Source organism: Trematosphaeria pertusa (assembly GCF_010094035.1).
Source record: "Trematosphaeria pertusa strain CBS 122368 unplaced genomic scaffold BU26scaffold_22, whole genome shotgun sequence".
Taxonomy (NCBI): Eukaryota; Fungi; Ascomycota; class Dothideomycetes; order Pleosporales; family Trematosphaeriaceae; genus Trematosphaeria; species Trematosphaeria pertusa.
The window spans coordinates 348,219-359,678 of NW_022987233.1; the positions used below are offsets into that span (position 1 = coordinate 348,219).

The 11,460-nt window shown below is 54.7% G+C and overlaps 7 protein-coding genes across 7 annotated transcripts; 5 read left to right on the plus strand and 2 right to left on the minus strand.

The window, feature by feature from the left end:
- Positions 1–252: 252 nt before the first annotated feature.
- Positions 253–864, plus strand: BU26DRAFT_410664 (uncharacterized protein; the record flags this gene model as incomplete). Its single annotated transcript, XM_033822935.1, has 1 exon — positions 253–864. A coding segment is annotated over one exon (612 nt), but the record flags the coding sequence as incomplete, so codon positions are not given.
- Positions 865–1,050: 186 nt separating this feature from the next.
- BU26DRAFT_170338 (kinase-like protein) lies at positions 1,051–2,188 on the minus strand. The gene is made up of 2 exons (XM_033820265.1): positions 2,143–2,188; positions 1,051–2,088 (listed from the first exon to the last, which is right to left on the minus strand). The coding sequence occupies exon 2, from the start codon at positions 2,074–2,076 to the stop codon at positions 1,156–1,158; it is 921 nt and encodes a 306-aa protein (XP_033676792.1). The 5' UTR covers positions 2,077–2,088; positions 2,143–2,188; the 3' UTR covers positions 1,051–1,155.
- Positions 2,189–2,289: 101 nt separating this feature from the next.
- On the minus strand, positions 2,290–3,673 carry BU26DRAFT_610640 (alpha/beta-hydrolase). The gene is made up of 5 exons (XM_033836009.1): positions 3,540–3,673; positions 3,436–3,490; positions 3,314–3,383; positions 2,648–3,267; positions 2,290–2,598 (listed from the first exon to the last, which is right to left on the minus strand). The coding sequence occupies exons 1-5, from the start codon at positions 3,603–3,605 to the stop codon at positions 2,486–2,488; spliced, it is 924 nt and encodes a 307-aa protein (XP_033676793.1). The 5' UTR covers positions 3,606–3,673; the 3' UTR covers positions 2,290–2,485.
- A 298-nt stretch (positions 3,674–3,971) lies between these two features.
- BU26DRAFT_585319 (uncharacterized protein) lies at positions 3,972–5,258 on the plus strand (the record flags this gene model as incomplete). The annotated part of the gene is made up of 3 exons (XM_033834629.1): positions 3,972–4,136; positions 4,192–4,496; positions 4,573–5,258. 3 exons carry the CDS (start codon positions 3,972–3,974, stop codon positions 5,048–5,050), a joined length of 948 nt encoding a protein of 315 aa, XP_033676794.1. The 3' UTR covers positions 5,051–5,258.
- A 492-nt stretch (positions 5,259–5,750) lies between these two features.
- Positions 5,751–6,863, plus strand: BU26DRAFT_440068 (PAF acetylhydrolase family protein; the record flags this gene model as incomplete). The annotated part of the gene is made up of 1 exon (XM_033824373.1): positions 5,751–6,863. One exon carries the CDS (start codon positions 5,751–5,753, stop codon positions 6,861–6,863), a length of 1,113 nt encoding a protein of 370 aa, XP_033676795.1.
- Positions 6,864–7,856: 993 nt separating this feature from the next.
- On the plus strand, positions 7,857–9,035 carry BU26DRAFT_440053 (uncharacterized protein; the record flags this gene model as incomplete). Its single annotated transcript, XM_033824372.1, has 3 exons — positions 7,857–8,098; positions 8,255–8,554; positions 8,615–9,035. The coding sequence occupies 3 exons, from the start codon at positions 7,857–7,859 to the stop codon at positions 9,033–9,035; spliced, it is 963 nt and encodes a 320-aa protein (XP_033676796.1).
- A 619-nt stretch (positions 9,036–9,654) lies between these two features.
- On the plus strand, positions 9,655–11,064 carry BU26DRAFT_524942 (short-chain dehydrogenase). The gene has a single exon (XM_033830388.1). The coding sequence runs from the start codon at positions 9,974–9,976 to the stop codon at positions 10,898–10,900; it is 927 nt and encodes a 308-aa protein (XP_033676797.1). The 5' UTR covers positions 9,655–9,973; the 3' UTR covers positions 10,901–11,064.
- The last annotated feature ends 396 nt before the right edge of the window (positions 11,065–11,460 follow it).

The following is an 11,460-nucleotide window of genomic DNA, read 5'->3' on the forward strand; positions in this document are numbered from 1 at the left end:
AATTCACGACTTGTCTCCAAGTATTTACTTACAACTGGCAAGTCCCCAGCTCCCTATTACTACAGCCAAACCACAAGCTCACATTCTGCCCACCAACAGCTACAATACCTACCATACAATGCCTACCCAACCGTGCTATTTTGTGCTGTCATAAGACGCCCACTGCTTCCACCTTCCTTCCCGCCATCCAAGCCGTCGCGGAACGATCGTAAAACCATGACAACAGAAGCGTGGTCGACTATTCACTCAGTCTATGAACTTTCCCCAACAACATTCAAGAAAAGCTCCCGTCCCAAGGAGAAATACGACGCTGTAAAGGGCGGGGATGTATTCTACAGAACACGACATTGGAAAACCGAGCGCATCCTCAACGAAGCTCGAGCGCTGCTCCTGCTCGCTAAAACCAAAATCCCGGTTCCTAAGTTGATCCAATGTGGCGACAACGATGACGGGACCACGTTCCTGGAGATGAGTCGAGAAGACGGCATCGAACTAAGTGAAGTGGGCAAGGCATGTCACATGCCAGGTACTGTGGAGCATAGCCACGTTGGCGAATGCGAAAACTGCAAAGCCATTGCGCAGGCCAGTGCGAAGGACTTCATCCGGAGTATTCTGCTCCCCGAGCTCGCAAATTTAACTTCCGACACCACAGGACTGGACGGGTTTGTAATACCGCCGGCGTGGATGCTGGAAACCGATACACGATCGAAGTGGGAGCCAATGACGTTTTCGGAACCAGTGCTCATATTCATCCACGGCGATTTGGGGCCCTCTAATCTGCTGATGGACCCGAAGACGCTAACGGTGAAGTGTGTGATTGATTGGGAACATTCAGGATATTTTCTTCCAGAATTCCAGAAGTGGGAGGTCGATATGGGTCGTTATTATGCTCTGTATACGGAGAGGAAAACACATTTTGAGCTTGCTAGCAGCATCACGCTCTGATCACGTTCTCCAGACTGGACGTGCGTCAGGCTTGAGTATAGTTAGTCCTATCTGCGACGGCAGCAAGTCGCATTTTGGTTCCGTCCTGTTCCGTCTTGCGATATTGTGCGTTTCATGTATAATTTGACGATTTCTCGTTCCGCCGCCGAGCGTGACAAGCAGTCCCAGCACATCTGTTTGGTAATTTCAAGCCTAGTGGACGGCAGCCAGTCATCGGTACGCCCATCGGTACATCTCTCCTCTACGTGATGCCCGTAAATCTTCTATACTAGCCTGGGTGATGGCGTCGCCTACGTCGGCGGCTGATGCGAACTCGCCAGTCCAGCACCCCATTATAACGTTCCCAAGTGGCAGGTCGCTAACGTTAGGGTATTCCTCCCTAGCCATGCGCTCGAGAACGACGTTATCCTCTAGATTATGGTAAGGCTTCTTCCCCACGATAATCTCGTAGAGGAGAGAGCCAAGCGCGTAGAGCTCAGCGCGTATAGTAGGTAGACGGTTTTCGTTTTTGTCGGGATAGCGGAAGCCGACCTCGGCGATAATAGTGGCACTCTCGCCATCGATGTAGGAGCCCGAGAAATCGCAGAGCAAGATCTTCCTATCCGAGTCTAGCAACATGTTGCGGCCCGATAGGTCGCCGTGGCGGACGTTCTTCTGGTGGACGTATTCGACCACAGCAGTGATATCGCGACACCATGTTACCCTCTCGTGGAGCGTAGCCTTGCCTCCCTTCTCGTAATATAGTCGTAGGCAGCCGTTCGACGCTAGCGCAAGATAGATGCCATACTCGTTTATTTCGAAGACGTGGACTAGGTGCGGGTGCTCCCTAAGACGCCGATACACACGTTTCTCGATCTCGAAATCGGAGAGAGTGCGGTCCGAAGGAATAGCCACCTTAACGACCACTTCGGGACGATCTGGAAGAGTGTAGAAGATGCCGCAACCGCCTATGACACCATATCCATCTATTATCCACATCTTTGCGCCAGGAGGATAGTTAGGGATGGGAACAGTCCCCCCGAACTTTCCCCGCCGAGAAGAGGGTTCTGGTTCGACTTGGGCTTCTTCGGAAAGGGGATTTGCTTTAGCTTCGTTGTTCTGAGGATGGGCTTCGTTTTCGAGGTCTGCCATCGTGACAGGAGACTAGTGCGCGGCGGTTAGTAGAGGTAGCGTAAAATCTACATTTAGGCCTTGAACCTTTTCTTGTTGTTCTGCATATGGCTGAGGCGCTGGGTTTGTTGGGTTGGGCGGTCAGCGGTGTGCCGAGAATCGCGCCAGGCATTAACAACACGGATTCCTAGCCAAGCTCTCCACCAGATCTGGGCAAAAGGGCACCTACACCCTATACAATGTTATTCTAGATAAGTATTACTGTCTAGTCTATAGCTATAAGTATAGCCGTTTTATTTCATGCAGAAGCCATGAGAACGCGTAGATAATGGAGTATTCATTTAACACCAGACTGCGATACGGAGGATGAATGAGTATGCCCATCGGTACATCTCCCCTCTACATGGTGCCCGTAAACCTTCTATACTTTTTAGAGCTTCGACTTCGCGCCATCCACCTGGACAGATTCGACGGACCGAGCCAAAATCCAGTTCGCAACATCGTCCATGAACACCTCCTTCTCCGGGCTTGGTTCGTCATGCACTATCATCGTTAGCTGGGAGACAACGGGCTATTCTGAGCGAGGACTCACGTCTGTGATAGTAGCCCTCATACGACTTGTACTCCTTGTCCTTGGCCTCAATTCTCTCCGCCAGCGCCCTCGAGGCAAGGGGGTTGGTGATTCCGTCCTTATTCCCGTGGCCGATCCATATCCTAGTGACACCGCCCTCTCCAGCGTCATCACCAATCTTAATCCTCCCGCTCGCCAGGTCGCCAGTACGGTCCAACAGACCCGCGAGTCCTTCGAGGGTTCCCGTATCATGGCATAGTTCGTCTTCATCAAACTGCTTCTGCACTGCGGGATCCCGGGAGACAAGCTTGACGTCCAGCTTGTTGACCATCTGGCGATGCGGGAGGAGCTTGCCAGCCAGCCGACCGAAGAAGACGGTGATGGGCGACGGCTTTGACGCTGGGCTGAAGTCTACAAAGGGCGATTCGAGAAGGTAGCCACGGATGTGCTTTCGGATGTCGGCGGGTCCTTGAGCGATGTAGCAGAGGACTTCTCCGCCGCCCATAGAGTGGCCCATGAGGAATAGCGGAATAGGGCATGGGATCACTGTCCTCAGGAAGGAGCTGATGTCATCCAAGACCCTGGTTGTTGGGCCGGTATGGCCCCTCTCAGATTTCTTCTGCGCAGAACGTCCCCATCCTCTACGATAGATTAGCTGGGTACTTTGCTTAGGAAGAAGCTAGTCACCTTTGATCGAAGGTGTAAACTTCGATACCTTTGGAAGCAAGCGTCGGAAAGAAAGAATTGTACGTGTTGCCTGGCACGTGTTAGAGGCCCGAGTGTCAATCACTCTTGACGCTGAAGCTGACAGTGATCGCTGAACCCGTGAACGAATACAAGGCGAGCCTTTGCCGGCCCTTCCGTCTATTCCATTGATCAGCATCAGATCACCGGTGGCACGGATCCTAGCTACCTTCCAAGTCTTCGTGTACAGCTTCGTTCCGTCCTCTACCGTGTGCCAGCCTTCCTCGGTAGCCATGCTGAGATCGTGTATGGTATTTTCAAATGCAATCAAATAACAAGGGTATATGGATGACAGTAAAGTCAGGGAAAAGCCCGAGAATATATAGTCAAAGGTGGTTTTGCTGATGCCGTGAAAGCTGAAAGCCCGAGCCGAGGCGCCATCCCAAAACGTCATAGCCTCAACCACCAAGCTTCCGCACGCCATCGCCGATCCGGAGCGTGCCCAGGTGGACCCCCTTCGTCTCCACCGCGCAAAACCTCCGCCAAGGGCAAATGCATCCCACATATCCCGCAGACTATTATGCGTGTCGTAACACGGTCATTTCTGCGGCGCTCCTGTAATCCTCTCCCATCCACATTGCGGACCTTCTCACTGAGCAGCATGGCCCAGACGCGATCCGCGAAAGCCAGCCTGAGCCATGAAGAACGGACGGCTACCGACCCACGCGAACAGTCGCTGCATCCGGTCATTCTCGACAAAGTCTCGGCTGTCAATGACCGAATAAAAACGTACAGATTTACCATCAAGGACAGCAACGGCATTAACGTATCGTCGGCAACCCTTCCCGCATTCACGCTCGGCTTGCGCTGATGGAGACAAGTTCCTGCCAGGCCAATGGCTTGATGTACACGTTCCTGGAATTGAAAAAGCTGGTGGCTTCACCATAACATCGTCCCCAAAACACGCTCTACCGGCATCAGCCGAAAATGACGTTCCGTACATTGAATTGGCAGTTCAGAAAAGCCCAGACAACCCCCCTGCCGCGTGGTTATGGCAACATACAGAACAGATAATGGGGAAGGAGCTCAATGTGCGTGTTGGAGGCAGCTTTGTATGGCCGCCCCCAGGTCTGGACATGAGCCATATCAAGCGAGCGATTTTCATTGCTGGCGGGGTTGGCATAAAGTAAGTAGGTCGCATCTTCTTTGATGAAGACGCACTTTGCTCTGTGGGAAGTGTCTCGATGGCTCACTTATGACAGCCCTTTGATATCCATGCTCTCGCATATCCGCGAGCAACCGTCGTCTATCGAAACCCGCCTCCTCTACTCTACCAAGGTACCCTCGCGAGACACACAGCCCGAAGAAGTACTTTTCCTGCCTCGACTCCTCGATCTCTTCCGAAGGCCGCGTTCCGACCCAAACAAGGACCGACTAGAGATGTTCCTGACGGGCACGTGGGATGGGTCACACTGGGATCGCAAGAACGACGAGCCCATACATCCGCTTATGTCTCTCACACTGCCGAAGTTGGACATTGACACGGAAGTGCCAATCGTGGCTTGGACACACCGTATCGATGAGATCGCTTTGCTTAGTGCGGTGGGGAACCGTGATGAAGCTCGCTCCTCGGTGTTCTATGTGTGCGGACCGCCAGATATGACGGACAGCATCGTTCAGTTCCTTCAGGCACAGGGGCACGTTGAACCAGACCGCGTATTCTGCGAGAAATGGTGGTAACAACGCGGTCTTATATAAGGGATCTAGGTGTAAAGAACTAATCTCCGCTCAATCAACGATTTGACGCGGCATCCTCGGCGTGGGAGACCGACTCTCTTACAAATGCTCCTTACAAGATCACTACTCGGTATGATTGACTTCACCGCTCCTAAGTCAGTTAAGCACCGGAAGCAACTAATCAACTTGTCGCTGGACTTCCAATTCTTCGATGTACTCTTTCAGCGTCGGATTCGTCTTCTTCCCTAGGTAGGTGCACGTTCACGAACAGCAAAGTGGATGCAGTTCTAGTAGGCCATGTTTTCGCGAAAGTCAGACCGCTCGTGTCGCCTTTGACCGTCTACCGTCTGCGGCCGCATCACAAGTCTCCAATAGGAAGCTTATCAGACTTCAGCTCGTTTCAAACGTTGGGTGCAAGATGCATAAGGCGTACCTTCTCTTGGCTAGAACCTCCCGCAACTGCAGGGGTCTTAGCCTTCAGATGACCAGCCGCCTGATGCTCTACCGCTCAGTCAACAACAGTTTCTTCGCTCTCCTCGTATTTCTGACCCGAAATTTCAAGCTTGCGCCTGGTCGGTTACATGCATGCTGTCGAGCTTGTGGGTTCCTGTCTATAGTTAGGTCAAAGGTTACGCTCCATTTCGTCAAATCTTCTCAGTCCTTCCAGTATCCCCAACCAGCTCCAAGATATTGTAGCAATAGCATGGCCGACAAGGGGCAGCTCCTCATTCCAGCACCCAGCGGTCAGTATGCAGTCGGCCACAGCACAACGAAGCTTATCGACAACGCGCGAACTGACCCTTACGATCCCGAACACGGCAAACGCAATGTCATGATCTCGCTCTTCTACCCGGTCGACCGCTCCGCCTGCAAAATGATCAGTCCGGTGCCCTACATGCCTCCGAAAACTGTCGAGATCCTAGATGAATACGTAGCTCAATTCGAGATGCCTCGCGGCATATTCGGAGCCATCCGGATGCAGATGGCCAGCGACATCTCGCCCGAAGCGATTAAGGAAGCCATTAAGTTTCCGCTGGTGTTGTTTTCTCCTGGCCTGGGTGCCTCAAGGCTCCAATACAATGCGCTCGCGCAGAAGCTCGCCAGTGCGGGATACGCAGTCGTAACAATGGATTACACATACGAAACGATTGTCGTTGAATACCCGGACGGCACATACACACCCGGCCTGCCGCCCACCCACTGGGATCCTTCGAACCGCGAGAAACACGAGGCGGCACTCGCTACGCGCGTCGAAGACAGCCGATTCGTCCTCTCGCAGCTCGGCAGTCTGGATGTCGTTCAGCAGTTGGTGCCAGGAGCTACCGCTCCCTTCAACACAGAGAAGGCAGTCTTCATCGGGCACTCATTCGGTGGCTGCACCGCCATCTCCGCGCTCATGGCCGACGCACGCTTTGCTGGCGCCGTGAACATGGACGGCAGCCAATACGGCCCGCTCTCCGACACCCAGAAACCCGTCCTGCTCTTCGGCCGCGGCGACCCCTCCCCCCGTAACCGCAGCAACAATGCCACCTGGGAGCCGCTATGGGCGCATCTCAAGGGGCGCAGGAAGGAGGTCAATCTGCGGGGCTGTGAGCATACTACGTTTTGCGATACGCCGCTGTTGACGAAGCTGAGCGGGATGCCGACGAGTGGGATTGTGGAGAAGATGATTGGGACGCTGGACGGGGAGAGGAGTTTTGAGGTTGTCGCGAGGTATTTGGTAGAGTTTGCGGGCTTTGTGTTGAAGGGGGAGGAGGGGCTGCTGTTTGCGGGCCCGCGCGAGGAGTGGCCGGAGATTGTGTTTGGGGAGAATTGAGCACTGAAGGGGGGTTAGATGGGATTTTGCCTGCTATTTCAGTCTCCTCGGAAGTTTTGCGGGACTCCTAGGTGCAGAATCGAGGCTGCACGTCTCCTTTTGGGAGGAGTTCGGAGATCTACTGTTCGATCCTTGTGCTAGGGCTCCTAATTGTAGGCGCAAGCGCTATTGGTATGGATGCGGTAATACGATTCTCGCACCACGTCTTAGCTGTTAAGCGCCGACAGCACCTTCAAACCTCTACATCTCGCGATCCTCACTCCACAACGCTCCTTCGAACAGTTTCGAAACAAAATGTCTTTCCAACACCACACCTCCACTCTCAATCGTCCAGATCAGCTCGCTCACGGACAGATGGCACTGCCCGTCACTCTGTCCCAAATAACCCTTCATGCTGCCCTACCACACCCATCTACCAATCCCAACCGAAAAATATATTGCCATTCCCCAAAGCAGCCATATTACCTCGCCTTTGTAGTTCCCCGCTGCAGGGATGGCGCAGGATGCGGGAGCAAGAGCGGCGCGCTGATTGGCTGTCACACGCCACGCCGCGCTGTGATGGGCGTGTGCGCGCTGCCAGTCAGCGGCTGCAAAGGCTACTTTGCTGCGCGCTTCGCTGCGCAAGGAGGGGCGGAACCATGTGGGTTGGCTCGGCTGATGGCTGATGGGATGGGGCTGCAGCGGGATGGGCGTGGATGTGCGCTGTTAAATGCTGGAGGATCCCGCCCGGTGCCGTTGGTTAGTGAGCTTTGCTGTTCGACTTCGAGGGTCCCTGTTATCGCGACGACGACGACTGACGAGGAACGACGGGTGTAGAGCGCCCTATCGCATGCGAGAGGATCCCGACCCAGAGAGCGATACTCCCAATTGACCACTCCCATCGCTATCGCCAGAACGAAGAGCGCGCTCCCGTCTCCCCCGCTCCATCCGAGCTGACATCCACCTCCTCCAACCCACGAGCCGGCCTCGCTCACCCTCCAAACGCAACCCACAATGGCACGCTGCTTCATACCGCGGCAATGGCGGATGCCGCGCATCGTCTACTTCCTGATGATCCTCGAGTTCCCCTTCACCGTCGCCAATCTCGCGCTCTTCGGCATCGCGTCGCCGAACCTGTACCGGACGATACTGTGGGCGGAGGGCGGCAAGCTGGGCTTCAATAGCGATCCGAGTACGGTGCTGTATGCGGCGGCGAATTATCGGCCGGTGCATACGCCGCTGGTGTGGAGTAATTTGTAAGTGGGCTTTTTTTGAGTTTGGGTGGTATGGGGTTGGGATGTTGGATAGAAGGAGGAGGTGGGATGGCGATGTTGCGGAGTGCACGCACGGCTGGGGAAGAAGAAAAGAGACGGAAACATCCCCATTGCGACTTGAAACTAACTGTTCCCCAGCAACACGCAGTACAACCTCGTAATCGGCGTGCTATGCATGTTCTTCTACCTCACCAAAGTCACCATGTGGCTCCTCCACGTCCTCTTCCCCATCCTCTCGCTGCCTCTGCACCTCGCGCTCATGGCTCTCTGGGCCGTCAGCATCCACACGCAGACCGGGCCCGACACCATCGACCCCGAGCGCGCGAACCACGGCGCGCCCTGGTACATTACCAAGAACTGCAATATCATGGAGGACAAGACGATCCGCGGGTACTGTATGCAGGCGAAGAGCGCGTTCGCTGTGAGCGTGGTCATGCTGTACGTTTCCCCATGCTATTCCACTCTCTCCAACACAAGCATGACTGACCAACCGTGCAGCGCCATCATGGTCGCCCACATAATCCTGGCGCTCTGGTCCCTCTACCCCACCCCGGAAGCGCGCCTCGCGCACGAAGCCAAGCTCGCCGAAAAGCGCGCGCAGAAGGAAAAATGGGAGTCCTCGCCCTACGACAACGAGATGACGGCCGACGAGCAGTGGCAGCACATGTGGGAGCTGCAACAGCTGCCGCGGACACCGGGGACGGCGACGAGCTTCAGGACGCCGATGACGCCGATGACGCCGAGGACTAAGGCGTTTAGCGCGTTGGATGGTGCAGTGCAGGGGTATTACGGAGGTGATGTGAAGGGCGTGGGCGCGCAGGGGCAGTATGTGCAGGGGCAGTATGTCCAGCATAGTAGTCCGATCCAGGAGCGGGATGAGTGGGTGTATGATGGGAAGGGGAAGGGGACGGCGATGTAGAGGCGGGTTTTCTTAATGATTTGGATGAGTCGGGTTATGGATGGGACTTTGTTTGATGAGGCGTTCGAGCGAAACTTTTCTTATGATACCACACCAGACTTGCACTCTTTTTTTGCGGATATGGAAATACACCTTGCGGCGATTTTACAGGCGAGCTTCTTGGACGCTCTGGTCTGAGTAGTCTGTCTCATGATCACGGGGGTTGATTCTCGTCCCGCAAAACAGTTTCTCATCTTTCTTCCTTCCCATTTGTGTTTATTCGAGCCCACGTTTCTGTAGGCCCCTCCCTGTGCGCTTGCATTCAGCACGTTTGCTCGTGGCACTCTCCGTCATTTCGAGCGCACTTCGTCCGATTACCCTTTCCCACTGGCCTAGATCAACTTCTTTGACCGCCCGCTTACTCACCCTCAGCTGTGCAAAATCTTTCCTGCGCCTACTTCCATCCACATTTTCCAATATTGCTGATGAAAACGGTTCGGGTCCGAGATCTCAGTTCAGCGCGGGTGACTCAGCGGCTCCAGCATCGGAATTAAGAATTCTTCGCGTAAGTTTGTGGAGGCTGAGGGGGCCGAAGCCTGCATTTTGGCTGGTTACGGTGTGGTGTATATGGGCAAGCTGAGCAGAGGAGCTTTAATAGATGTGATGTCATAGTCATCGTGAGAGAAGGAGCTTGGGGGTATAAAGTCAAGGGTGAGTATGCCGGTTACCTAGGTAGGTGTCCTCACGAGGCAACGAGCAACTTGGAGTTAGACTTTCTCGTCTTGGACTTGGGAGATACTTTTCCTTTGGCTGCTCTTAGCCCTTCTCATTTACACTTGTCCCATTTGCTGCACTGCCAGATCCATATATCTCCACTTACCAAACACCATCTCCAATTCCTCGCCATCACTTGAATCTCCTCTCCAACCAATCCACCCCCTCTTCTCCCCCGGCTCAAAATGGCACCCTACACCCTCCCACCCTCCGCCGTCTGGTTCATAACCGGCTGCTCCTCCGGCATCGGCCACGCCCTCTGCGCCCACCTCGCCACCCACACAACCTGCCGCATTGTCGCCACAGCCCGGAATCCCTCCTCCCTCTCCTCCCTCCCATCCGGTCCCAACATCCTCAAACTCGCCCTCGACGTAACGTCCGAGTCCTCCATCCAGTCCGCGCTGGCAGCCACCCTGCACGCCTTCGGCCGCATCGACATCCTCGTCAACAACGCCGGCTACGGCCTCATGGCCGACACCGAGACCGCCGACCCCGCCGCCGCCCGCGCACTAATGGACACGAATTTCTGGGCCGCGGTCCGCCTCACCCAGCTCGCGCTCCCCATCTTCCGCGAGGAGAACGCGAAAACCGGGGGTCCTAGGGGCGGTATGGTAATGCAGATCACGAGTCTGGGCGGGCGGCTAGCGTTCGCGGGGAATGCGTTCTATCACGCGAGCAAGTTTGCGCTGGAGGGGTTTACGGAGGCGCTTGCGAAGGAGGTGCCCGAGGAGTGGGGGGTGCGGTTTCTGTGCGTGGAGCCTGGGGGGGTGAAGACGCGGTATGCGGAGACGAGTACGGGGGCGTTTGATGTGGATAGGAGAAACCCGGCGTATAGGGATCCTGGGCTGCCGACGAATGTGCTGTTGAAGTATAAAGAGAGCGCTGAGGCGACGAGGAATTGGGCGGAGCCGGGGAGGGTGGCGGAGGTGCTGTATGGGTATGTGAAAAAAGGAGGTGACATGCCGCTGAGACTGCCGTTGGGGAGTGATAGTTGGGGGATGCAGAAGAAGGGGTTGGAAGAGGGGTTGAGGGATTTGGAGAGCGTGCGGGGGGTTAGTTTGAGTACGGAGAGTGAGGAGCAGTTGAGGAGTATTGAGTTCTTGCAGGTGTAGAGAGAGGGGCGTTTAGGGACGATTGCTATGTGCGTAGCGAAGGTTGACAGATCGTCAGCCTCTTCTTGATGTTCGATCGGAACCTACACATTTGTCAGTACAAGCGTACGTAGCATTCGACGTGTTCTAGAGCCGTAGTTCACGGCTTTAGATCTGCTGAGCAGAAGAAAAGAATCCAGCGCGTTCTCTTGCGAACTAACGAGGGCCATTCAAGAATCTCGATATGTGGTAGTCGACGATGGCTGCCTTCGTCTAACTACTCCAATGCCATTGGGTAAGACTGAAGGGTCCTAGTCTGTATTTGTAGGTGGGGAGCTAGGGAAACTTGCTCAAATGCGAGCATCTGCACCTGCACTGCGCTTAGCCGAGAAGCAACCTTGAAATCCGAATTCTCCGGCTCGCATCCAGACGAACACCATTTCCCATACCATGTCAATCAATCATGGGATCTAAATCTGATAAGTGCGGGTCATGCCTCTCATCGAGGTTCAGGTAGCTTTCGTCGAGTTACGTCGCGCGTTGAATAGTCAAATCAACGTGTTAACTGCGTAAGGATCAGT

What these genes read in the sequence shown, in the direction of transcription:
- BU26DRAFT_170338 (XM_033820265.1), bottom strand. Translation starts at nt 2,076, where the DNA reads ATGGCAGACCTCGAAAACGAAGCCCATCCTCAGAACAACGAAGCTAAA.
- BU26DRAFT_610640 (XM_033836009.1), bottom strand. Translation starts at nt 3,605, where the DNA reads ATGGCTACCGAGGAAGGCTGGCACACGGTAGAGGACGGAACGAAGCTG. An exon ending in TGTACACGAAGACTTGGAAG is followed by an intron (nt 3,491 to 3,539) that starts GTAGCTAGGATC and finishes TCAATGGAATAG; the next exon opens with ACGGAAGGGCCGGCAAAGGC. An exon ending in TGAGGGCTACTATCACAGAC is followed by an intron (nt 2,599 to 2,647) that starts GTGAGTCCTCGC and finishes TAACGATGATAG; the next exon opens with TGCATGACGAACCAAGCCCG.
- BU26DRAFT_524942 (XM_033830388.1), top strand. Translation starts at nt 9,974, where the DNA reads ATGGCACCCTACACCCTCCCACCCTCCGCCGTCTGGTTCATAACCGGC.